Source organism: Protopterus annectens, chromosome 11.part0 (genome assembly GCF_019279795.1).
Source record: "Protopterus annectens isolate FY-2018-M chromosome 11.part0, PAN1.0, whole genome shotgun sequence".
Classification (NCBI taxonomy): Eukaryota; Metazoa; Chordata; order Ceratodontiformes; family Protopteridae; genus Protopterus; species Protopterus annectens.
In genome coordinates this window covers 208235799-208261831 of record NC_056745.1, presented here as the reverse complement: position 1 = coordinate 208261831, position 26033 = coordinate 208235799, and the positions used below count along the sequence as shown (strand labels likewise).

General features: G+C 39.9%; 1 protein-coding gene across 2 annotated transcripts in view; it reads right to left on the bottom strand.

Moving 5' to 3' along the window:
- The window catches only part of LOC122815270 (leukotriene A-4 hydrolase-like), a 231259-nt gene that overhangs the window by 133701 nt on the left and 71525 nt on the right, over positions 1-26033 (bottom strand). For both annotated transcript variants that reach the window (XM_044087624.1, XM_044087625.1), the window contains one exon: positions 3017-3121. In XM_044087624.1, the coding sequence (XP_043943559.1) occupies positions 3017-3121 (105 nt within the window). The remainder of the gene's footprint in view (positions 1-3016; positions 3122-26033) is intronic.

Here is a 26033-nt window from a genome sequence, read left to right as displayed (position 1 = left end):
CCTTATTCAAAGCACTCAGCCCAGATGTAATTATGTTAGAGTTTTATAAACACATTTAAATGTGTTTACCCTGTGTCATATGCCACTGTCTCATGCAGTGAAGGATGAGAGTTCCCTCTCCATGTCCTTCAGGATATTGAAAAGTAAGAAAAAGATGCACTTCATCCCCCTAATTATAGCCAATGCCTTTACTGTCAGCAGAAATGAACATTTACACTATAATACTGGAACATAGACTAGAGAGACATTTTGTTTAGGTGCCCCTTACAGCTAGGTTGTTAAGGGAAGACAGGGAGTCTGGACCTGGTAAGGTCTTGGAGGAACCTACAGAAAATAGTGTCAAGCTGTTGTCCAGCTTTTGGCTTTCAGTAGATTATTGAATCGCATGGGTGTAAAAGACAATGGTAAGTACTGGTATCGATGGTGTCGTTATGAATAGATGCCATTCAGCATGCACAGCATGATGGCGAAGGTAATTACTCATGGATGGACCTTCATACTTTTAATCTTCATAGAGAAACTAGGCAAGCCTTTTCTGTTCATACTTGTATGGATTTTACATACAGAATACTCTTAAAAATGCAAGAAATCCCTACCTCACCACAGTTCAGTTCTGTTATAGTGTTCTGGTTCATGGGATTTGGGGTTTGTGGGTGACCCATTCAGAGCACGACCTTCAGTCGTGTTGGATGTTATTCACCAATTTTCTGTATTATCTGCAATGTTTCTGAATATGACAAGTCAATCTTTTTTTTCCCTTTGAATAATGCTTGCACTATAATTTGTTCTCTGGTTTACAAAAAGTTAAGGTATGCATGAATATAAGTTCAGCACTAGACTGTAATGCAGACCTAGTGTTGAGGAATCTTAATGAGAAATTTTAACAACAAAACTGATTAAAGATTCAATTTTTGATAAAATACAGATTACTGAAATAAGGGTTTTTCCTCATGACCTGTATTTGATCAGGTGCCTTCTACAAATAGCTCTTGCCTTAAAACTACAAATGTTTCAAATATTGGTCTTTCAGTATTTGTGGGATGCATGGCTCCAGAGAGTAACTAGGACCAGTTGTGGCATGAAAGATTGTATGCCTAACATCTCACTGTATACAAGAGGAACATTACACAAGCTGAAAGCTAGGTGTTAGCAGCCTCCCATTTTGGTGATGGTTGAGCTGAAGGTTGTGTGTTCAGACCTCCAAAGAGTAGATACCAGGGCAAGCATCAGTGTATGTGACCTGGAGGTTTATAGAGAGATGCCTGGAAATGCATAGTATATGGTACTTGGAGTAGTCAATGGAACTTGGTGCATTAGCAGGATTCTGGGAATCGAGAGCTCTTTGTACAGACAATGCATTAGTACATTGAGAGAGCTGTTCTGTTCTAGGTCACTGTAATCATCAGTAGGGCTGGTTCAAACATTTTTGGGGTGTGATGCAGCGGTCCAGGTTCAGAAATAGGAGTGGTATCAATACTCACTGCTCCACCCTGTAAAGTTCAATAAAAATCTGTTAGATCAATACATATGCTGTAAAAGCATTGGCCTGTCAAGCAAAAACCACAGGACTTAAACTGTCAATGATGTGTAACAGCTTATATCAGCCCCAGATGCTATTGTTTCAGGATATCTATGAGCCATCAGAAAGAACTCCTAAGTGATAGTTTTGAGGGAAATAACTGTGGGTATGCTTTCCTACCTTAGATAAAACTGACGGCAAACGTTTTGCTCTCCTTTATGCAACTGAAAGTGATTCAAGTGTGGCACCGTGTTCCTAGTCGGCTGCAAAAGTAGAACTGGGTGAGGGAGAGAAAATGCTAAAAATATTCCCAAGGTGCAGTGGGGCACTTATAAATGGTGTTGTCATGTCCTTCAATTAAGTCACAGTAAAAGAAAATCTGTAGGGGAGCTATGTCAATTATGTGACACTTAGTAACCCCACTGCCACTTGGCACTTTCTAGTTGTCTGGAATATCATTACAACATTTTCTTCTGCCATTGGAGGTGATAAACTGCCTTCAGCTACTACGCAGCATGCATCTGACTATCCATTTCTATTCTTGGAGAATGACTCGATGTATTTACTAAGGTGCTGTGTTCCTGTGTGTATAAAGGTAGAGGTTGTAGGGAGCCGGCCGTACAAAAGGAATTCAGTGACAAATGTTGTGTTTCTCTGTGCTGTTAGTATAATGCACTCTATAACTGAAATGTGGTACAAATATTTATTAACAAAACTAACAAAAAGGAATTCCTCAATAAGCTTAACTGCATTTATTTTTTTACATACGCGTAAACAATACTCAATGCTGTAGTAAAAAGTAACACTAACTTCACAAACTCACATCTTTATCACACTAAAAACCTGCCCACACAGTAAAGCATTATTATATTACATATCCTGAATATGATTATTCGACAAAATTGCCTACACATAAGAAAATATATATAAAAATGCTATTCGGAGTTTCAACATCCTTGCTTTAGCACATTGCAGCCATTCATGTCCTTCTGTTGTATGAGTTTCACATCGCTAATCTGCCATCGTCCTAAACAGATTTTTCCCTGTCCCCATCCTTCACTGTTTCACATGACAGCAAAAGTGAAATTGAAATAATGTTTTACCTCAGTTACAATGTTTGTCTGGGTGTTAAGTTCATGTGTGTGGTCTAATGACACAGTTATGTATCTTAATAGTTTGCCTCAGTCTGTTTTGTCTACATAAAGGTGAATTTCAGATTTGCATTTCTGAGATATAATGTGAATATGATATATGGCATCCCGTTTTATTTAAAAGTAAGCTATCTGCTTATCTCATTATGAATAAAAACTCCTGTATTATTTATATTTTTACTTAAGTCAAAGGTGTCACAACATTTTATTCCTTATAACCGAACATCACCTTAAAAATGATTATTCAAAAGCATCTTTCACATTTTCTCAATAGTGTACTGACGACTGCAGTGCAACAGCATGCGTGAATGCACTATGCATATTATGGGATTGTAATTTTTCTTACAGTTTGTCTAAATCTGAATATTTTCCGGCTTTTATCTTGGGGATCCAGCTCTTCTCCATCACGCTGAGCACTCATGAGGGCAACTAGTTCCTTTGGAGCAGATACCTAGATGAGAACAAACAAAACGTAAGTAAAGCATTTACTAGTTTTCTTATTATAGTTGTCAATGACAAGTGTGTGGTCTTATTGTATAAATATTTTATACTTTGTATTTACTTATTTTTTTATATATATATATATATATATATATATATATATATATATATATATATATATATATATATCTATATAAAAGATAACTTTGCGGGTGACTCCTTGTTTTCTAATACCGCTGGAAAATATTGGAACCTGTTGCCATCAGATCTAACTGCACTTCCCTCCTTCCCACTCTTTAAACAAAGGCTCAAGCAACATCTTAAAACACACTGGTTATGCTCATGCTGTTACCCTGACTAATTGTCTGCTTTCTCTTTTGCCATTTTCTCTATACTGCCTCCCCCTCACCATTTAATACTGCTTACCCCTGGGTAGTAGTAACTGTCTTAAATTATTGTTACAAATAGGAGATGAATTAAACTGTGAACATATTGTAAACAACCTCACATATCTTAATGTAAGAGTGTCTTAGTCCTTTTAGGTTTTGTGTTTCACAATTAGCATACTTCTCTTTAGCTAAGGCTCTCTGATTATTTTTAACTTAATTTTTCTTTATATTTGTGTATGTAATTCTTTTTGAATATAGTGTTGCTCAAATAGTATGACTTTGTAACTACTGCTCTCTCATTATTTTTATCATATTTTTTTTCTGTTATATTTGTACATTATAAACTTTTGAATGTTACTGTGGAGCTTTTCTCCCCGGGCCTCTGCTGAAAATGGAAATATATCCAGATGGACCAGCCTGGTTAACAAATGTAAAATAAAAAATAAATAAATAAATAAATAAATGTATTTATTTATTGATTTAGTTATTTATTTATTTATTTATTTTGAATTTATAATAGTTAAAATGAAGTACCCTTTGGTACCATGATCTATAAAGTTTTGTAGATGGATGTATCTTGGCTGTGTAATGTTCACTGCACAAAGATCCGAAGTACAATGCTATTTCATTCTAAAATGCAGTGTTAAAATAAAATAAAAAAAACAATAATAATAAAAAAATCTTGTGCTTATTACAGAGGATAGCATACATTGTATTACAACAGCATATTTCCGGAGATCTACTATATCACCTCAGTCAATACCCAGTCCCTCATACACACATGCCCAAAACTATCTACTGTGCTGACATGCTAACTACTGCAGCAATATTCACAACAGGCTTAGTTTTGTGTGAATACACAAGTAGTAAAGGGGGTAACAGAACACAAGTGTTTTGTTTGGATCAAATCCTCCCACACCTCTTTCTTTATTACTATTTCTGCAGTCACTGTAACTTGGAAAAAATAAATAATAATAATGATAATAATAATAATAATAATAATAATAATAATAAAACAGTGCTTGGTCTTTCTCCATGATTTTGGAGTAAACTAATTACCACAACACTGAGTAAAAGCATTAAAATTTCAGCAATAAACATACATGAGCAATCAAGTACGAGCAGCTCATAGACAAGAAATCCATGTTCAAGTGAATGATGGGAAACCTCCTTTAGTGTTTAGCGATCACTGCTGTACAGTCATCTTGCAGTTATTCATTTCATAAGTCATTATCAATTGATCACTCAGCAGTACTTCTAACAGTTATGTAATGTCATTCAGCTGTGCTATAGTCATAAACGAACAACATCTAGAGTTTACTGTAATAATGCATCCAGCAATGAACTAGATTTTATGCCTTTATTTATTTATTTATTGACATTTGTTAACTGGGTTTGTCCAACTAGGCTTGTGGCCCATTTTCAATGGAGACCCGAGGAGAAAAGCTCCAGTAGTACATTTTAAACAAGTACATATCCGTGGTGGTACAGCAGTAGCGTTGTTGCCTCACAGCAAGAGGTTCTCCCGTTCGATTCTTGGCTGAAGTGCAGGGAGTGCCTTCTGTGTGGAGTCTGCATGTCCTCCCCGCTGTTGGATGGGCGTTCAAAAGACATGCGTAAATGGATGTGCCTTAGTTGAAGGTTGGACATTGAGCTGGCACCTCGGCGTTTGTGAAAATCTACTGCCAATCATTAGCGGACCAGTGTTCCGCTGTGGCGACCCCTAACCGGTAAAATCCGAAAGACAAACAACAACAATTTTAAACAGTATTGATATAATAGCAGTTATAGCAAAAAGATTCACATATTTTGGGTTACATGCATAAAGTTAAAGTTGCATTAAAAAGAAGCTAAGTAGCAATTTTACATTGATATAGTTCAACAGGTGAACAATAAAAAAATTTTGTTTGTATAAAATTATGCAAATGCATAGTAGACACATTGGAGAGAGAGGTGTAATGAGTTACTAAGTATGGTCCTTTGAGGGTACAGAAAGGAAAGGAAGACTAGGTAGGGTCATGGCAAGCGCAGGTTCTGGAATTGAGAAAATAAGCTTTTAGTTCATTTTTAAGTGTGAGGTGTGGGAGATTGAACATAATTCAAGGGGAAGTTTGTTCCAAGCATGGGCAAGGGAGTATTTGTAGAGTAGTTTGCCTACTGACCTTTTTGGGTGGTAGATATCAAGTAATTGTTGGTTAGAAGTATGGAGGGTCCAGGATGGGATGTAGAAGGAGACTGAGGAAGATGGAGATGGACAGAAGGAGGATTTATAAAGAATAGAGTGTAGCATATGAAATTGATAAGATAGCAGAAATTGGGGAAGTTCAAGCCATTGAAGAGAGTTTAAAGAAATGCAGTGGTATGAGTTGTATGGGGAGTTAGTAATGAATCTGGCTGTTTTATGGTAAGTCTGTTGGAGTTTGTTTAGAGTGGAGGCCTGGATATTGGTAAGAACTGGGGTGGCGTATAAGAGGGAGGGGGGGGAGTGCCTGGCCCAGGGTAAGTCTAGATTCAGGGGTTAGGAATTTTTTGTTCCAATATAGCCAACCTAGTTCCTGGTTTGTTTTTTTATACATTGGAATATGTGTAAGTTGAACTTTAGTTTGTCATCTATAATGACCCCTAGGAATTTTGTGTGGGTGTCAGGTTGGATAGTTGTATTGTTAGAAGATGTAATAAAAAAGGTTTTGTGATGAGAAAGAGAACGGGGAAGGAAAAGTAGGATTTTGGTCTTTTTGGGATTTAGGATCAATAGGTTGTGAGAGAGCCAATGTTCCATGGATAGTAGGGCCTGTTGGGTCAGGGAGTGTAGTTCAGGAATGTTATTTGAGATGGATATAAGTGTGGAGTTATCGGTATACTGAATAAGGGAGGACTCTTTACATGAGGTGTAAAGATCATTGGTGAAGATGTTAAACAAAAGGGGTCCCAAGATGGTGCCTTGGGGAATACCAGTGGAGATGGGAAGGAAAGGTGAGGAGGATGAGAGTTATTTGACAGATTGTTCCCTGCCAGATAAAAAACTATTAAACCAGGCAAGTGCGGAGGGGGATAGGTGGAGATTTGTGAGTTTGGATAGTAGTAGAGGATGAGAGACAGTATCGAAGGCTTTGGAGAGATCTAGGAAGAGACAAGAAATGAGTTTATTGTTGTCTAGGGCCTCTGCAATGATATGAGTGAAGGAAAGGAGGGCAGTGGTGGTGCTGTGGTGAGGACGAAATACATGTTGGGTAGGGGTAAGTAAGTGGTGTTTGAGGAGGTGATTGAGAAGCTGTGAGTGAATATATTTTTCTAATATCTTTGAGGGGGGGACAGAATAGCAATGGGTTGGTAGTTTGAGGGCTCAGTGGAGTTTCCACCTTTATGAAGAGGGATAGTGAAGAAAGATTTCCAAAGGGTGGGGACAGTTGATTCCAGAATAGATTAATGGATAGGCAATTGAGTCATCAGCATGTTTGAGGAATGTAGGAGATAGATTGTTGGTGGAAGGAGAGCAAGGTTTTAGCTTGAGTAGTAGAGATTTGATGTAAGTAATGGGAACTGGCTCAAAAGAAAACAAAGTTGTGTTAGTGGGACTTGGAAGGGTGGGTGTCGAAGTAGAGTTTGGCTTAGAGGTTACCATATTTTGGATGGAAGAGATAAAGTGTTTATTCAGGAGGGTAGCTGTTTCCTGAGAGGAAGAGTTAGGGTATGGGGAGGAATTAGAGGGCTTTCCAGGATAGAGGATGTTGTTGAGAGTTGACCACATTTTTCGAGGATTGGATTTGTTGTTAAGCTGAGCAGAGCTATAGTATAACTTTTTGCTATTAGTTGTATGTTTTTTTGCAAGGTTCCTCAGTTGCCTGTATTTTTGAAGAAAAGGTGGTTGATTAGTTTTAGTCCAGGTTTTCCAAGCATGATCTCTTTGTTTCATAAGGGACCTAGTCTCTTTGGAGAGCCAGGGAGCATTATTTGATTTTACTCTGATCTTTCTAGAGGGAGCTAAGGAGTTTAGAGTATTCATGAAGATGCTATTGAAAGTGCTTACAGCATCATTTAGGGGGAGGTGTTTTAGGATGGACCAATCTATGTTGTGGAGAATGGAGTTAAATTGGGATGAACTGAAAGTCGATACTTTTTGGCAGTCTTTGATAAGGTGAGGTTTAGGAATATGGGAGTAGTGTCTTAAGATGGTAGTAGGGAGAAGATCACTGAGGGAGTCAGGTAAGGTGGTGGGATTGTGGGATTGGTGGGGAGAATTGGTAAGGATCTAGTCTATGATGAAGCTGGAAGTGGAATTTTTATGGAAGTGAGTGGGAGATGTTATAAGTTGGTGGAAGCCGCGTAGGTGGATACTGAGTTGGGGGGAGTCAGTTGTGAGTTTGGACCAATCAGTGTTGACATCACCAAGGATAAGTGTCTCATATGGTATGTTGTTGGAGAACTAGGATAGGATGTTTTCAAGAATGGGCAGATTGCTACCAGGAGGAAGGTACATAGAGGCAATTGCAAGTTTTTTGTGGGGATTCAGATGGCAGTTAAGGATGATGATTTCAGATGGGAGGAAGTTGGGAATTGGGGAAAGGTATGGTGAGAGGTTAAGGTTGTTTGAGTAGAGGATGGCCATGCCACCACCTTTTTTACAGGTCTATCAGATCGGAAGATATTATAACCTGGTGGGAGTATTTCACTATTTGTGATTTGTGGCTTGAGCCAGGTTTCAGATAGGGAGAGGATGTGAGGGGTATTGAGAGCTATCCATGAGTGCAGCTCAGTGACTTTATTTGCTAGACTCTGAATATTCAATGAGTAAATAGTTAAGCATTTGGATGGAGATGATTGTTGTGACTGAGGTTGGTGACTGTTAGAGGAGTAAGATGGGGGCAGTGTAGAGGTAGTTTTGGGGAGAGAAGAGGGGCCAGGGTTGGGATGTATATCTCCAGAACAAAGTAGGTTTTTAGTGAGGAGAGAGTGTGTACTAGATGCTAGATGGAGTTTGTATAGTTTTGACTTAGCTTTGTGGGAAGGTTTAAAAAACTGTACTATGGATAGTTTATATAGACGCGAGGTAGAGGTAGTAAAGAGATTAAGGGAGATAGTAAAAGATGAAGTAGTTGGATATATGTTGTATGAGTGAGAAGTTGGTGAACATAGGAGTGGGTCAGAGAGATTGGAGTGGTAAGAGGTGGAGATAGAGAGAATAAGGAGTAGTGTAGAAGATATTAGAAAATAATACATGTTGGAATAAAATATGGTCAGATAGAGTAGGTAGAGACAGTGGTATAGAGGAAGTGGTGTTGACAAGACTGACAGATTAGTAAGGTGGTTGTGGCAATAGGCAGGAAGTGGAATTGTAGTGGCTAGTGGGACAGGAAGGGGAAGGATAGTTAGGTATAAAGGTAATTGTAATCGGGTGGGTGAGAATGGGGGTAGGGTAGGGAAGCGAAGGAGCCCAAGCATAGCAAGGGCGAATGGAGCGTGGCTAGCACCATGGTCAAGATGAATTCATAGAAACAATCAGAGAAAGTGAAAAACTAGCTTGAGAGACAAGGATATAAAGTTTCTAAAGGTATAGTCACCAGAAATAAAATAAAAAGAAATAAACTATGAGCAGAAGTAAGCTTACAAAAGGACACTGACCTCAAGCTACACAAGTAGATTTACTTGAAGCAAACCCAGTGTTGTATGGTTAAAATAAGCTACAATAGAGAGGGGCTTTGGAGGGGGGGAGAGAGAGGTATTACTAGCAGCTAAAAGCAGGGCAAAAGATAAGAAAAATAACATTATGTAAGAGTCTGAAGCCAGTAAAATAGGGCAGGTGCACTAGGAAAGGCAGTTATGAGTGAGGTTAGAAATGAATTCAGGGAAGGGTAAAGCACAGAACAGGAGAATATACACAGAAACAGTATGAGGATAGTGGGTAACCAAATAGAAAGGATAGGAGCTGCTGGCATCTACTTTTCATGGCGACTAGCAAAAAAAAAAACACTATAAATTCTTGTTGTGCTTATAAAGTCTAGCATTAATTAAAAGATTAGCTTATGTAGTAGTTATTTACTGGGACACATACTTAAGTGGTATTATTTTAAGCTTAAAATGGTGGCTTCCGGACCGAGGGTTAGAGTTGCAGGGTATCTGTTAAGGTCCTCAAACCTGTGTTGCCAGTACTGTGGCCAGGAGAAAACGGCAGGGAAAAATCCACTAGGGTTCAGTGGTATTATTTAAAGCTTAAAATGGTGGCTTCCGGACTGATGGTTAGAGTTGCAGGGTATCTGTTAAGGTCCTCAAACCTGTGTTGCCTATACTGTGGCCAGGAGAAAACCACAGGGAAAAATCCACTAGGGCTTACACAGAGCAGCAGATGCTCAGCAGCATGAAGGGGAAAGAAGGTTTCAAAAACGTCTGACGTCTTACTCCTAGAGATACCTAGTTTTAAAGCTTATCCGGAAAACAGAAGCATTCTGATCTAAATATAGATATACACTGATATAAATTTAGTAACAAAGCAGTATTTTTAGCATGTATAGTGTGCAAATTGGATCACTTCAGGCACTTCCAAACAAAATCATAATTGAATGCCTAGTAAAACCAGTATGAATGCTCTAATGTGGCTATGTATTTAATGAATAAAGTTTACAGATAAATGTTTCTCACTTATAACATAACATATTTGCCTTGCTTTGAAGAACTATTCTATAAGGAAATAAAATAGTTTCTGAGTATACAAAGGCTGCCACCTATAAAATATTTGTAACAGTACTAAGAACTCCTTGACTCGAACGATCTATTGTTCCCAGAAAATATCTGTGTCATATACGCCTCAAAGAATAAACCATTTCCTATCAGAACTCTGAGATCTTTTTTTTCTTTCTTTACTATGGATAGTTATATTCAGTAATTTTGCTTACATGTGTAAGGGTGGTTATTGATGTATTATGGCTTACGGACTATACCTAGGATCACTTTATATGTGGTTATGCCACCATTATATTACTGACCCTGAGACATCTTTTCCATTGGAATATCAATCCATGCATAATTAGAAAAAAAAGTGGCATGCCTGAAGTCCTTTGGTGTGACTGGACCCCAGCAAAATTCTACAGCTAGGTTCCAAGCTTGTACTGAAACAAACATGTTCCTGTACTCAGCCCCATGTAAGCTCATATTGTTATGCACTCATTTTCATGTAGAGTCGGGGTGCTCGGCATGATCACTATAAGACAAGATTTGGTAATGACCTCAGGACACCTGGAAAGCAAAATGAGCAGAGAGGACCACATCAGTCAATAGATTCTCTGCTGTGCTTTTCAGGATACATCACTGCAACTGGACTGGAAGCCTGTTAGCTGCCAATTAGAAACCAGTTGTACAATATAAATGCTTAGTATGATGACATGAGAGGAACAGCAGGATACCCATACAGATGCATGTGGGAACATGAAGTAGGGAGATAATAGCACTGCATTTCAAGACACACAAAAACAATGAACTTTTTTTGGACTAATACTGTATAGGTTTCTGTTTCCGGAAACGTAACTGATTCTGCCTTGCTTGGCACCATTACAATACATTTTGGCATAAACGTGATGATTTATGTTTTTATTGTTTAGGTGGAAGAAGCTATAACAATAGGTCACAATCCATTGCCTACAGGGGTAAAGCCCTGACTACAACACAGACAGCCCAAGTTCTAATTGCTGAAAGAGCAGTGGTAAAGTTGAAAGGGTAGAAGGGAATGTCTGATGCTGAGCTGAATGAGCAGTGGTAGAGCTGGGGGGGTGAAGTGACTGTCTGATGCTGAGATGAATGAGCAGTGGTAGAATTGTGAGGGTAGAAGTGACTGCCTGATGCTGGGCTGAATGAGCAGTGATAGAGCTGGGAGGGTAGAAGTGACAGTCTGATGTTGAGTTGAATGAGCAGTGGTAGAATTGGGAGGGTAGAAGTGACTGCCTGATGCTGAGCTGAATGAGCAGTGGTAGAGCAGGGAGGGTAGATGTAACTGTCTGATGCTGGCCAGAATTATGAAGGTAAAAGCTGTGGGTTAATTGACTGCTCACCACTGTCGTACAAGTGGGGGCTTGTGGGCACCAAAGATACAGGTAGGAAATGGACGTGCAGGTTTAGTGCTAGCAAGCTGGTACTGGTAGCCCTTATTAAGCATGTGGGTAGGAGCATGCCCATGTAAACGGAGGGCACTGTAGGCTCTGATGGTATATGAGTGTTCACATTAACCAACAAGGGAGGGATTTGGACCTATAATTGATATGTCATTATAGTTTCCATTGCTAGACACTGGTGAGACCACAAAACACCTGAATGATAGTCCCATCCAGCTGGCTCTTGTATCTGTGATGGAGACCCCCCCCAATCATGGAGGAATAAATGTACTCATAATGAATGAGGGGGTTGTGGTCAGCAGGCATGCAGGAAAAAGGACATTGAAAAAAACAGGACATAACATAAGGTTTGATGATGATGTATCCTTTAGTCCTAAGGGTGGTGGTTGAGTCAGTGTATGTATTTTGCTGTTCTGACTCTAGACTGAATATAAGTCACACAAAAATTTTCAGAAAGAGACTGAAACATAGAGTCTTACCTGTTTAGCTGTAATACAAATGTGAAATATGAAGCATATGCTTGTCTGCATTATATTTACTATTATGTTTCCAGTACAGTCAAGGAAGAATGTTGCTGGCTAACATGTAGACAAAATTATTTGCTTTACTTTAATAATGACATTGTCTGGGGGAATTGTGGTACAAGTTAGTACCATTGGAAACCAGTGGCCATACTCATGGTGAGAGTTGTCCTCTGTTGTTTTTTTTTTTTCAAAGCCACTTGAGAACATGTAAGGAGGTTAAGAGACCTGAAGTCTGAGACCACTTGACTGGAATGAATTAGTGTATCAGATTCTGATTAAAAAAATCCAGTCTGTTTTCAGTTCCTTTACCCTGTCTTATCCAACAAAACTGGAACATACTCATCAGAGATAACCAAAAATAGTTTGTTTATTTATTTTTCCTGTTTGAATCCATCTGTAAAGTGACACTTCCCCTCCTCGAAACACATCTACCATGTGCCATGGGTAAATTATTTTAAGCAATTATATGTTCTTCAAGTTATCCATTTTTATATCTCTCAAAAACTTTGTGTATTAGTCAACATTATTCATCACATTGACACCGCAGATGTTTTCTCCTCAGCCATCACCTTACATCATTCAGTTTTAATATATCTATTATGTGAGGCACATTTGGAATGTCCACTTTCTCCAGACTATGCGATAAGGACATCCTTTTATATAGGTTTCCTTTCCCCCCCCATATGATATGTTCTTTGTTGCATGCTGCAGGTAATTTTGGATATGCTCTAGAGCCTTGGCTACAAAACCTCATCAGCAACCCCCAGACCATACAGGAAATGGTTTATATTACAAAACATCAAAAATGTGAAATATAATGGAGTATACATTTCACCCACTGAAAAGATGCTTCTGTTGCCTATAAAAATCAGGAGGAGCGCTGCAATACAGTCCAGACATCTGCAGCAAGATTTTTGTTTTGTGTGCCATGACAGTGCACTAAAAGAACATCTTGGCAGGTTCATTTATACCAGTTCTACCAGCAGCAGAATTTTGTGGTAAGAGCTAGGGTAGGAAGACACAGCACAGTACCATAGCCAAGGCAGGGGTGGGTAATACATTGCTACATTAGTAATGAGATGGGGATCTGTTTACCAGCAATGTACCATGACACAGACAACACAGAATAAAATACATGAATGATCACACTTGGGCTATGCAGGGCAGTGTATGCACCGATCATGCTGCACATCAAATATTGCTGTGCCCACTCAGGAGGGAACAGGGCATAATCATTATCACTTGCACAGGTAGGGAGACACAGTGAAAAATATCTGCAACACTATGACATGGAGTAGATCATATGAAATAGGCATAGTAGCCACATAGTCTGGGATAGTAGAGAGACAGAGATCACATCTTTCAGTGGTAGATTTGGCTGCCACAATATGACTGTTAGTCATGTTCTCTTTGTTGGCATATGATGTCAGGTTTGATGTAGTCCGTGGCAGAGAAAGTATAGAATTATGGCACCGTGAGAGTCCATCATAACAGAAATTACAATCTGATGCTTCTGATAAAAAGAGGTGCTATGAACTGATCATTAGGGTCTAAATTAGTTTACAGAACTTTTAGTTAATCAAATAACTAAACGTCGATTACTAATAATCGAACACACAAAACCGCGAGCAAGAGTTTCCACTCAGGGAAACAAGTCATTTGGCCATTGTGTGGAGTTTGCTCTTTCTTCAATGTGGAGCAATCTCAGGGTTGGTATATTTAGTTAGGGCAATGGCATTGTTTCCCTGAGTGGAAACTGTCGTTCGATGTTTTGTGTGCGCGATTATTAGTGATCAACGTTTAGTTATTCGCTTAATTAAACTTTCAGTCATCTGATATAGACACTATCATTAGCCATGACTGGGGGAGAGTAAGTTGTGTGCTTACAGACAACATATAAAGGGTAAAACTATAGTAATTTGCAAGTGTAACCTGATAAGGCATTCCAGGTGTTTTTGCAAACATCTTTATTAAATTATCACTTAAGACATAGGCACACACATATTAATAGAAAAAAAATTAACATTTTTCATATTTATGCATTATATATTACGTATATGTTTTCTTACTTTTTAACAATTATTATTTAGTCCAACATTACACAAATCACTCAGTTCCAGCCTTCCATTAAACCTCAGTCCTCCTCCTAAACATTATTCTACATGTATTGGTCTCATAAATTCAGTTTATTTCTATGTAATTTGCCCTTCCCTTTTCTAGATACCCCACCTTTAGTCCTTTTATCTCCTTTCCAATATTCAGTATTTCAATTACAGTTGATTTAAATTTTGATTTCCATTTTCTAGTATTTGCTTTGTTGGTAGCCAGTAGCATTCAGCTTAGTAAGGCCTTACTACGTATGGGCAATTCAGATCCTGTGTCCCAGATTAAAAAAAATTTCCATAGTTACAACCATTTGTACCCACACCATTTCTGAGTACTCTGTATGGAATTTTTCAAATTTTCCAACTTGTTACACTCCCAAGAAACATGTTCTAAGTTACCTTTTGCTTTTCCATCAATTCTCCATTTGTTATCTTCTTCTTCTTCTTTCGGCTTTTCCCGGTTAGGGGTCGCCACAGTGGCTCACCTGTCCACTCAAGATTGGCAGTAGAGTTTTACGGTGTTGAGTTGCCAGCCTGGCGCCCAACCTTCCACAGAAGGCACAGACACATACGCACTCACGCCTAGGGCCAATTTTGAGTGTCCAATCCACATACAGCATGTCTTTGGGATGTTTGGAGGAAAAACCAAATAAAGAGATGAAAGTGAACACTAATAACCAGGAACAACCAAAAGTTCTTTCAGGAGAACCAAATAAGGGTACAGACCTAGTACCAAGAGAAGGTTGAAATAACAAGGCAGTTCATTTTGCACAATAAACTGCCTTGTTATTTCAACCTTCTCTTGGTACTAGGTCTGTGCCCTTATTTGGTTCTCCTGAGCGATGTTTGGAGGAAACCAGAGCACCCAGAGGAAACCCACGTGACCACAGGGAGGACATACAGACTCTGCACAAAAGACACCCCAGCCGAGGATCAAACCAGAGATCCTCTTGCTGTGAGGTGACAACACTAACCACTGCACTTCTATGGCCACCAATCTTCCATTTATTATCTACTTGAGGAAATTTTCTCTGAAGACTGCTTGGGGTATGTAGATGTCCTCCCATTGTTCCTTTATAAACTGCCTTTCCAGTCTCTCTTCCAAACCTTTTTTAACTTCCTCTGATTGATTCTGATAGTTATCGTGCAATATTTTATATGTCCTACTGAGTACCTTCTTTTAACTGCAGCTACTGTCCTATACTTGACTAAAAACTCTACCAGAGATCATACCACTCAAATGTTTTCAGGGACATTTCTGGTTTTGACTCAGATTTTAGCTCTGTCCCTCTTAATCCCTCCTAAATCTAGTGACTTTTGAAGAAAAGGTGGTGAATTGCATTTAATAAATAATGACAATAATTAGAGTTATAGCCTTCTTTTACTTTAGAAAATGTATATTAATTCACATTCTCTTATTTTGTAAATTTCTCAAGTTAATATTCTATAAGAGACCCTGATTGTCTCTGATTATTTCTGGAATTGTCGCTGATTCTGGTGAAATTTGTCCCTGATTGGTTGAGAGCTATCCCAAAGATAGTTTTTTACTTAGCACTGTCTTATTCCTGTCTGTTTGCTCTCAGTTCCTGTTAGGGAGGGCAGTCTCTAACTTGCAGTCTCTAACTTGCAGTCCAAATTTCTGCATGGCCTCAATCCAGTCTATTACTTTCCCCTGTCTATTTATATGCTCCCCAAAACTCAGCAACTTTGACAGTTTTGTCCATTAAATTCCAGCCCTATCTTGCCTATTTTCTGTTCCCCTACTTGCAGTCATCACCTGTTGGTAAAATCTCCTTTCAGGTGTTGAGCCAGAAGATTGTAGTTGCCCACACCTTGGATGACACCTACAGGGTGAAGTGCAGACTGTGTGACCACAAGTGACAGTGATGCTGTCGCCCCAATAGATTCATAGGTGTATACTAGGCTAATAGCCTTGGAGCCTTTACAAGCCTAGCCCATAGGATTACCCTGGCATCGTGCCACCCAACCTTAGTTTACAGTGCCTCTGTTGAGTAGAACCACTGGAGTGATCCCCGAGGTGAATTTTCTATTTCCCATCCACTCATCAATATTTCTCTTGAAGATGGCTAGTGAGGTGCTCTGCTTGACATGTATGGAAAGCCTATTCCATAGCATGGGCAGTCTCTACGTTATGAACCTGTCCCTCCAGTACGTTCTGTTGATTGTGGTAATGAGGCTGAGGTCTCTGGTGCGTGTGGTGCTGAGGGATTGGGATTTCTTTAGATGTAACATTTCTAACAGAGCTGGGTCAGACATGGCTTTATAAGTCAAGCAGAGAGTTTGTCTCTAAGTAGGTGATATGAGACAGAGAATAGTTGGAGTTTTTTGAGTCTGTCCATATAGGACAAGTGTTTAAGGCCTAGGATCCTCTTTGTGAGGTACTTTTTCAGCCTCTCCAGTTGTTGCAGGTGTTTAGTGAGGTACATGCCAAATGGGGCATTGTACTCAATGATTGGCCTAATGAGGGAAGAGTAGAGGGAGACAATGACCTCTTTCTTTCTGGATGCAAAACCCTTACTAAAGAGATGTGCCGAATAGAAGGACTTTCTGACCACAGCGGCAGTGGTCAAAAGAGAGGTTGCTGTCAACCTGTGTTCCCAGATCTCTTATAACGCCTTCTGTGTTCAATGGACTACCATCAATGTGGTAGTTCATGGGAACTGGGTTTTTCCCAAAGGGGATGATGACACATTTTTTGACATTGAGCTTAAGGACATGGTTCTGACACCAGTCATTGGTCTCAGTGAGGCCTTCCTGTAGGATGCCAACATCACTTGGAGAGTTAATAATGGCTCCCAACTTGCAATCGTCTGCAAACTTTGTCAGCCAGAGTCCCTTCATGTTGGTCTGGACTTCTGAGAAGTAGATACCAAACAGGAGAGGACCCTGGACCGATCCCTGTAGGACTCCACTTGTGACTGGTCGGCAGTCTGACTTGGAGTCAGTTACTTTCACATTGTGGGTTCTATCTGTGAGCCAGTTTGCAATCCACCTAGTGATATAAGGGTTGATGCCTAGCTTAGTGAGTTTTTCTATGATTCTGAGTGGAGAATGGTATCAAAGGCCTTGGCCAGATCAAGGTAGGCTGTATGAACCACCTTGCCTTCATCCACAGCTCTGGTGATTGACTTAAAGAAGTCGACCAAGTTGAGCAGGCATGATCTGCCCTTCACAAAACCAAACTGTAGGATCCAGAGTTTGGAGATTTCCTATATCCTTGTTTATTAGGTCCATGATGATGCCTTCCATAGCTTTGCATATCAGACTTGTCAGGTTAATGGGGCAATAGTTCCCAGGGTCTGTAGTCGCTCCTCCTTTGTGAAGAGGAATGACTATAGCAGTGCGCCATTCAGTAGGGACAAAGCCTGAGGTGAGGCTGTGATTGAACAGAGCACACAGGTGAGGTGCTAGTTCATTCTGTAGTTCATGTTAAACAGAGCCAGGGATATTGTCAGGTCCCAGAGAAGCTGCATTCTTGGCCTTGGACAGTGCTGCTTTTACCTGTGCAGCAGTAATACTGGGTGCTTGGCAATCTACTGGTATTGTGAATGGTCCTTTGGGGGAGGTAAAGTTGGCACTGAATCTGTCAGCCAGTATATTGGCAATATCTGTTGGCTCGGTATAGGAGGTACCATTGTGCAGTAGCTCAGAGCAAATCTGGGTATTGCCGTGGGGGTTCTTTACATAACTATAGAAGACCTTGTGGTTGTCTTTACTATCTGCTGCAATTCTGTTTTTATAGCTAACTTTAGAGGATTTGATGAGGGATCTCAACTTTGTTTGAGGCTAATAAGGGAGTTTTTTCAGTCTTGGGCCTTCACCTTATTCCGCATCAGTTTCCTCCTTCTGTTGTAGAGGTTGTTTATGGCAGGAGACCACCAGATTGGCTTCCTTTTTTTGGAGGAGCATGTCTTTGTTCGATTGGGTATGTCGAGATCCATGCATTTGTGTATGTGCTTGTACAGTGCATTAGTGTATGATTCGGTGGCCATGCAACTATTCTCCATTTGCATAGGTGCCGTGAAGTTAGCCACCTCTGTTCTTAGGACCCCAAAGTTAGCTTTGGAGAAGTTTTTCATGGTGGTTACCTTTGTGGGGGGGGTGGATTTCCAAGGTGATTAGTTTGTGGTCAGATCTCACCAGGGAGGAGTTGACTACTGGTGTAGAGCAATGGTCACCCATGTTAAAAATGGCCAGTTCAAGGATGTTGCTACCTCTAGTGGGGGTAAGGACAAGCTTGTCCAGGGCATTGGAATTAATGAATTCCAGGAAATGTTGGGCAAGTGTATTGGTACATGAGTAGTTTTCCCAGTTAATGGAGGTGTAGTTGAAGTTGCCCAGTATGAGTGTGTTAGGTTGGACCCTAATATTCTCCAGGGTGCTTAGGAATGTGGAGTGAGTGTCTTAGGACATGTTTGGGGACCTATAACAAGCTACGACCTGAATCGCTGTCTTACCCAGTGTTAGCTGCACCTGAAGTACCTCTAATGCATTTTGTTGGGCTACCAGTCTGGAGGTGTGCACATCCTTTATGAATATGGAAACACCACCACCTTTGGAGCTTCAGTCCAAGTTCTGGGGCTGAAAGGTGTGGAATGAGTTATAGCCTGGTAGTGCAGGGGTGCTTTCTGCTGCCTTGAACAAGGTCTCTGATACAGCACAAATGTCGATATTCTCCATTTTAAGGAGTGCTTCGAGCAAGTGCATTTTGAGATTTAGACTTCTAGTGTTGAGCAGCATGACCCTCAGATTGCATTTGTTTGTAGCTGTTATGGTGATAATTTGGTCTTTAGAACACCACTTAAAAAAGGCACTATATGGGTGGCAAGAGCCTTGGCCAATTTCCAGAAGCTCAAGGGTGACAAATGCAGGCCATCTCTGGCAAAGCATCGAGATCTGTCAATCATGTCATCCAGGCAGACAGATACTGGATCCCCTTAGAATGACACCAGAAACTTAGCCAGTTGTTGAAATCAATCATTTTCTGCGTGTACTGTGGTATCATTCTGGGTGATGGTAGGATGCTGCTCAGGGCTAGGGTCATACACGCCTGGGCTACATAATCTGAGAGCTCTTCCATGTCTCTTTTCATATAGTTCAGGGTGGTACTTCTCAGGCCATTCACACCCACATGTACAATGACAGAGTCATATTTGGACCTGTTGTTGAGGGACCTGAGTGCATGCATTATATGGCAGATCCTGGCACCTGACAGAGAGCTGACTGTTACTTTCTCCTTATTCGACCTAGTGAGTGGGACATCAGTGTGCCGTACTATTGAGTCACCTATGACTAGTGTGCTGGGCATGCTGTTTTGACTTAGAGGCTTTGGTTGAGTGTAGGAGAGTTATGTGTCTTGTGATTAGTGTTGTGTTGTGGTGGTCGAGTGCATTTCTGCCTTGGAGGTCTCTGCTGTTTGGGTAGATTTTTATTGAGAGCCTCCTTAAAGGTGGGTCTGTGGTTTGTGTTTTTATGTGAAGGCAGTGCTGGTGTGTGTTCTGTAGGGCTATGTGTTCCATGTGGTGTGGTACACGTGTTGACCTTCTCCTCTTGACCAGCTATACCGGTCTTGGCTAGAGAGTGCGTGGCTTCCAGTTTGGATACATAAGTGCATCTCTTGCAAGTCTGAGTGTTGGGAGGTAAGAGGAGAGGGTTGTCAGTGTAAATAAGGCAGTTGCTACATTGCCTCAGGATGCCTAAGTTCACCAGGTTAACAGGAGAAAGCACAGGGAACTGACCTTTAGACATGCCGGGAGGGGTGGGCATTAATAATAAGTACTGGAGCTGTTTCCTTGTAGAATGTTTAGTGCTGGTAGCACTTTTGTGTGCTACAATAATTGCTACAAGAAGTCTGGTATGGTAAAATGCTAGACTAATAAGCTAGTAAAAGTGCAGAAAAGAGAGAACTAGCAGATCTAAGGGAAAAATTGAAGAGCAGACTTCCCTCCAACTCAGAAAGGCTTGGGAGAGCTCAGAAGCTTACAAACAATCCTGGATACTGCAAATCTGTATCTAGACTAGACTAGTTACAAGAAAGGCAGGAAACAAACGCAACACGGGCTTTTAAACCAGAAAGTTGAAAGAGATAGAAAAACTGCCCAAATGGCCAATAAACTATAAATTCTGGGCCAGAAACCACTCCTCGCGTGATGGATAGGTTACCTAGTGCTTACCACTCCTACTGAAAAGCTAGAAGGCTTCCCTCCAACACAGAAAGTCTGGGGGATTCTGAAGCTTACATACAGTCCTGGATACAGCAAATCTGTATCTGGGATAGACTAGTTGCAGGAAAGGTGGAAAAAGAGCAAACGCGGGCTTTTAAACCAGAAAGTCGAAGGAGATGGAAAAAACTGGCCAAATGGCCAATAAATTACAATGTATGGGCCAGAAACTGCTCTTCTTGTGGTGGATAGGCTACCTAGTGTTCTGGGCCAGAAACCACTCCTCTTAGTCTAACATGGTATGCCTTGAGGTTGACAGCCCTGCATCCTGACTACCCCTCAGTCATGGAAGGTATGACCTTTGCATTTACACAACAAAGCAGTTGCAATGTGTCTCATGAAGACAACTATGGAGGCAACATTTGCTACCAGTGAGCTCAGCAATGTTGTGTTCATTCAGTCTCTATACTACATTTCACTGGGTATGTATGTCGTCCTGTAAACTACAAAGCACACTCATAATTTCCTTAATGCTGTGGGTAGCAGATGATTGTGCCTGCATCACTGAGTTAAACATCCATTGGTTAGTGCCAAGTGTTATAGCTGTATCAGGTATAGTCCTGGAGTCCTGAGGGTGTCTAACCCCCACCCCATATCTCTCCTGAATGGTGAATATGTGCAACTCAGAGGAAGTGTACAGTTTGGATGCTGTATGTAGTAGGGACGCAGGTGGAGCTTGTGACAGACCCTCAGGTACAAGATGCCCATCATGCCTCAATGAGGCTGTATGCTCAACCTGTACCTCTACAGTGGCTTCTGTAATGGTGGATGTGGGCAATCCCTCTCTTTCCAGAGTTGCAAGCATTGCAACTGTGTCATTGGACAATGCCGTATACAATTGCAATGCTGATGTCAGTCCTACGTGAAATCTCTACCAGTGAAACATATGAAAGTAGGAACACTAACCTATGCCTTTATGACCCCCTGTGGCTTGCAAAGTACTGCAGATTACAATGCACCTATAGACTGGCAGCATTTCATGTGAATTATCCACAAGTAGCACATTTTCATATTTATTTATTTGCATTTATTTTGTATTTGCTGACCACGGTAGATCTCGGACCAATTTCAGTCTCATCTCAGAGTTCAACAACATGCACATTCTTGATTTTGCTCTTACACTCTTTAGAAAATGCCTTTTTTCCAGCACAGACTCTACAGAGAGGATTGCACTAAGACAAAATGTCCTCATGCTTATAGCCACACCCACTATATAAGGCTTGCATTTCAATTACAAAGGCTTTTCTCTGGACTTCATTTTGCATTCACACATGACTCTTTTTATAACCATTGTTTTTGCAATACATCCTCACTTTATTTTTTATTTTTAACATTTTAATTGAGTCACAATTTTGTGCACATGCATCCGTTTTTCTCAGTTAATTCTTTTAATGATGTACTAGCAATTTGCTTGCTCTGTAATCATCCACAATTTTTGATAAGGTCAGGTCTTTTTCTATTAATAGTCTGTTACTTGTTTCATTTCATATCACACAAGCTGTCCTCTTATGCAACTCACCAATTTCACTTTCATTTGATTTGTTTTTCAGCTCACAAACATAATCATTTATAGTTGATGTAAGACCATTGGTTAAAAGCATATGGGGAATAAATGGTAAGTTCCTCCTGGGTTCACAAGCATCCTTGAACATCTCCCTAAGTGCTGATATTCTGCTTTTCTCCTCTATATAGGAAGTAAGAATTAAATACCTAAAAGGGTGTTTTTGTTTTTTTTTTCCTACAGCAGAATGCAAGAATGTAACACACTGCACTTTTTCCAGATTTTTGGACAATCCACTTAAAGTAACAATACATTGAAGGTCCAGATTCAGCACTTCCAGTTATTTGCCAAGTTTCCTTTCAATAAAACTATACCAGGGCTTACTTTTGGAACATACACCACAGAGAATAATACACTTCAATATTCCAAAATATATAAACTCTTTAAAGCAAAACATTTCCTCACTCTGGTGATGCATTATTTCACTTCTGTATTTATTTACTTTGTATACCATATAATGTGAGTAATTAAGACACCTGCACAGAAGACAAGGACTACCTTCCATGGGGGTCTATATTATAACTAGATTTTCTCGAAGAATTATGCAGCGCATAATATGCAAATCTCTGTACCTCAACTGTTAGCATTAAATCTATGTACCCCATTTAATGACTATAGTCTTCCCTTTGGGCTCTTGTTATTTAGATATATTATACTGTGTTTTCTTGGATTAAAGCTGAGTTGTAGCATACGACCATTCCTTGAACTTTGTAAATCCCTTTTTATTCTACCAGTCCTGTCTTCTGCATTTACCTGGTTGGAGCTTTGTCTGTTATCTACAAATTGTTTTCTTTGACCTCTCTACACTGCCACTGATATCACTATATAACATAAATTAAGCATATTTATTAAATGGTTAAGTGACTTCATTCTTCATAGAGACATTTTTTTTTAGTAATAAAGTGAACAATGGGAAATGTAATGTAGAGAGATGCTTCCTTGTCTTCTAGCAGGTTTTGAGGAGGTGGGAGGAAACTGCTGTTTCAAGAGAAGACTTATACAGAAAGGATGGAAACATTAAAACTTGATACAGACAATAACCAGAGTTAAGAACTGAACCCTGGGCTCTGCATTTGTGAAGAAGGAACCTTACATCTGAGCTTCTGTGGTTTTCATGTATTCATCTCAAAGCTGGCTAACATCTGGATTAATTGTTATAGTGATACTTTCACAGAATATGTTTTTCATATAAATTTCTTTCCTTAAAATCTGCATACCATCACCCACCTATAAAGTCAATCAATAACTCAGTTTGTTCCCTGTCTCAAAGACCACTGCATACCACGTCACCTCTTGGAATACTCCTTCAGTGGATATTTACTTTTTGTGCCACTATGTTTGCGATCAGTTTTGGAATGGCAAGAGCCAATTGTTATCAAAATCATTATTCAGGCAGCTTCAGAGTATTTTATTTCCTAAGTTCCATCCCAATAGGTTGATGTACATGCTGTCAGTGCAGTGTCCACAATACTATTAAAGTGATGCAGCTATAGTTCCATGCATGCACCTAAATATGACTACAGTACTGTGTACTCCTTATCAAGACCAGAGTAGCCATTCCACCCTCATGGCCAAACTCAGGCACTTAGTACTGCATAACCCATACCACATCTACTGATTACAGCATAATTACCATAGTTACAATATTTATAATTACAATAGTTACAATATTTATAATTACCATAGCTACAATATTTATAATTAGCATAGTTGCAATATTTTTCTCAATTTGGAACTTGGCAGATTTAATAGTAATCAGTAACTTCCGTTTAACATTTGTGAAATGGAGAGTCTATAGTTTGTGTGAAAAATGAGAAAAGGAAGCTGTGAAAACAGATGAGGCAAGAACTAGGGTAAAAGTGGAGTACACAGAAATGGAAGAGGGGCAGCCATAATCTGGTCTTCTTCAATGTGAAGTATGAATGTTAAAGAGAATGATTATGTCACATTATTTTTATGTTACTAAGAGAAAAAAAAGAGAGGTAGCAGTGATTAACACTGCTTTGTTCAGTGGCTGAAATAGGAGATTTGAGGGGCAGGGATTGGGCATCTTCTGTTGCTGAGCTATGGATAATAATAAGATGCATCTGGGACGAAAATGCTGAAAGGCTTAAGAGGAAGGTAAAAGAAGAAGAGAGCAGGCATGTTTTATGACACAATTTGAGAAGGTCCTGAGGAGTTAAATAGTACACAGGAGAAGAGCAGGGTAGGATAGCAGCAAAGAATGAAGTATGAGAAGGCCAGGAATAGAGCAGCCATGATGTTAATGAGGTAAGGCTGCAAGAAGGAAGATGTTCTTCTGACTGGTGTCTCACAGGAAAACAAACAAGTTCACAGATATTTTTGGAGAAAAACAAGAACACAGAAGGTACATCATTACTATCATCACAGTCGTCTATCCCCCTTTTTGCTGCATCAGCTGTTGCCCTCTGTCTTGATTCAGTACCATCCTGCCTTTTCCAGCAATCATACTTGTCTGTTGCAGGTTTTGCTCACACAATCCATCCAAGTTTTTATTGGGCTTCCTCACTTCCTCTTGCATTCTTCCTGTCTCTCCCAAATCTTCCTTACCAAATCACCTTCTGTTTTTCTGCAAATATGCCTGAACAACCATAATCTGTTCTCTTTGGCCTTCTCTGCAATTGGAGCTACTTTGGCTTCTCCTCTGATGTCATAATTTTTTTGTCTTCCCTACTGTGCGCATCCTGCTACCCATCTCAGGCACTTCATCTCCATCACCTCTAGCTTCCTCAACTGCTCTGCCTTTACTGCACAGGTTGTTGTACCATACAATAGTACTGGTCACACCACTGTTCTGTACACCTTATTTTACAGCTTCTTTGGCATTCTTCTGTCACACACTACCTCTGACATTCTGTGTCAGGTGGCTACAGTTACTCTTATTCTAGCTTTGACCTCTTCATTCAGACTTCCCTTCTCCTCAACCACCCTTCCCAGAAACTTGAAGCTGTTAATCTACTGAAGCAATTTCTCTCATTATCTCAATTTACATCTTCTTCTGATTTCCTCAGTTTGTTGCCATAAGAACTGCCTTGTCTGTATTCAGTTTCATCCCATGTGCCTTCAGTTTTTCATTTCATTACCCTATCATTTGTTTATGTTCCATTTCAGAGTCTGCTTGTACTACTAAATTGTCTACATACAGAAAATGTATTGATCTATCCCCTCAGACCTGTTTGCTAATGTAGTCCATCACCAGTATTAACAGCAGTGGACTCAAAGGTGAACTCTGATGCCCACCCACTCTGTCAGTCCAAACAGGGTTCATACTTGTACCATTGGGTTCTTGTACGTAACCTGCAGTAATTCAACCAATGTTTCCAGGTCTTGAGATCATCACAGGATTGTTCATATCAGTTTTCATGGGACCTTGTCATATGTTTTATCCATGTTTAGGTTTGCCCATTTGGATACTTCCTCATCTCCACCTTCTCATTACTGTTTCATTGCAAACATTGTGTTGTTTGTGCTGCATCCTCATCTGAATCCAAATTTTTCATTTCCCATCTTACTTCCTATTACTCCGTGTATTTGTTAATGTCTATCAATCATCTTCTTCAGCACAAAAGATATACATATTACAAAATCAAGAAAAAATGACTAAGATGAAACAAAGTGTGAATTAAAAATATTCAAGCAACACTTTTTGTCTTTGTCTTTAAAAGATAAAGAGAGGGTAGCCTGCCAGATTGTGAAATGGTGTGACGTAAGATCAAGCGGTGGATATATGAAGTGGTGTGAAACAAGGATGAAGAAAATTGCTTTGGTCTGAGAAGCCATAAGACTAGGTTGGTTGCCTTCCCACCTGCTACAAACATGGTCAGGGATCTTGTTTAGCACATTGTTAGAAACTAGAGATGGCCCATCAGATTGAAGACCAGCTACATTTGTACAGTCAGATAAATCAGGGCCCATGAAAGAACACACAGGACATAAGAAAGCTGGTGATCTGCAGTTTACTCAAGGGGAAGATGATAGATAAAT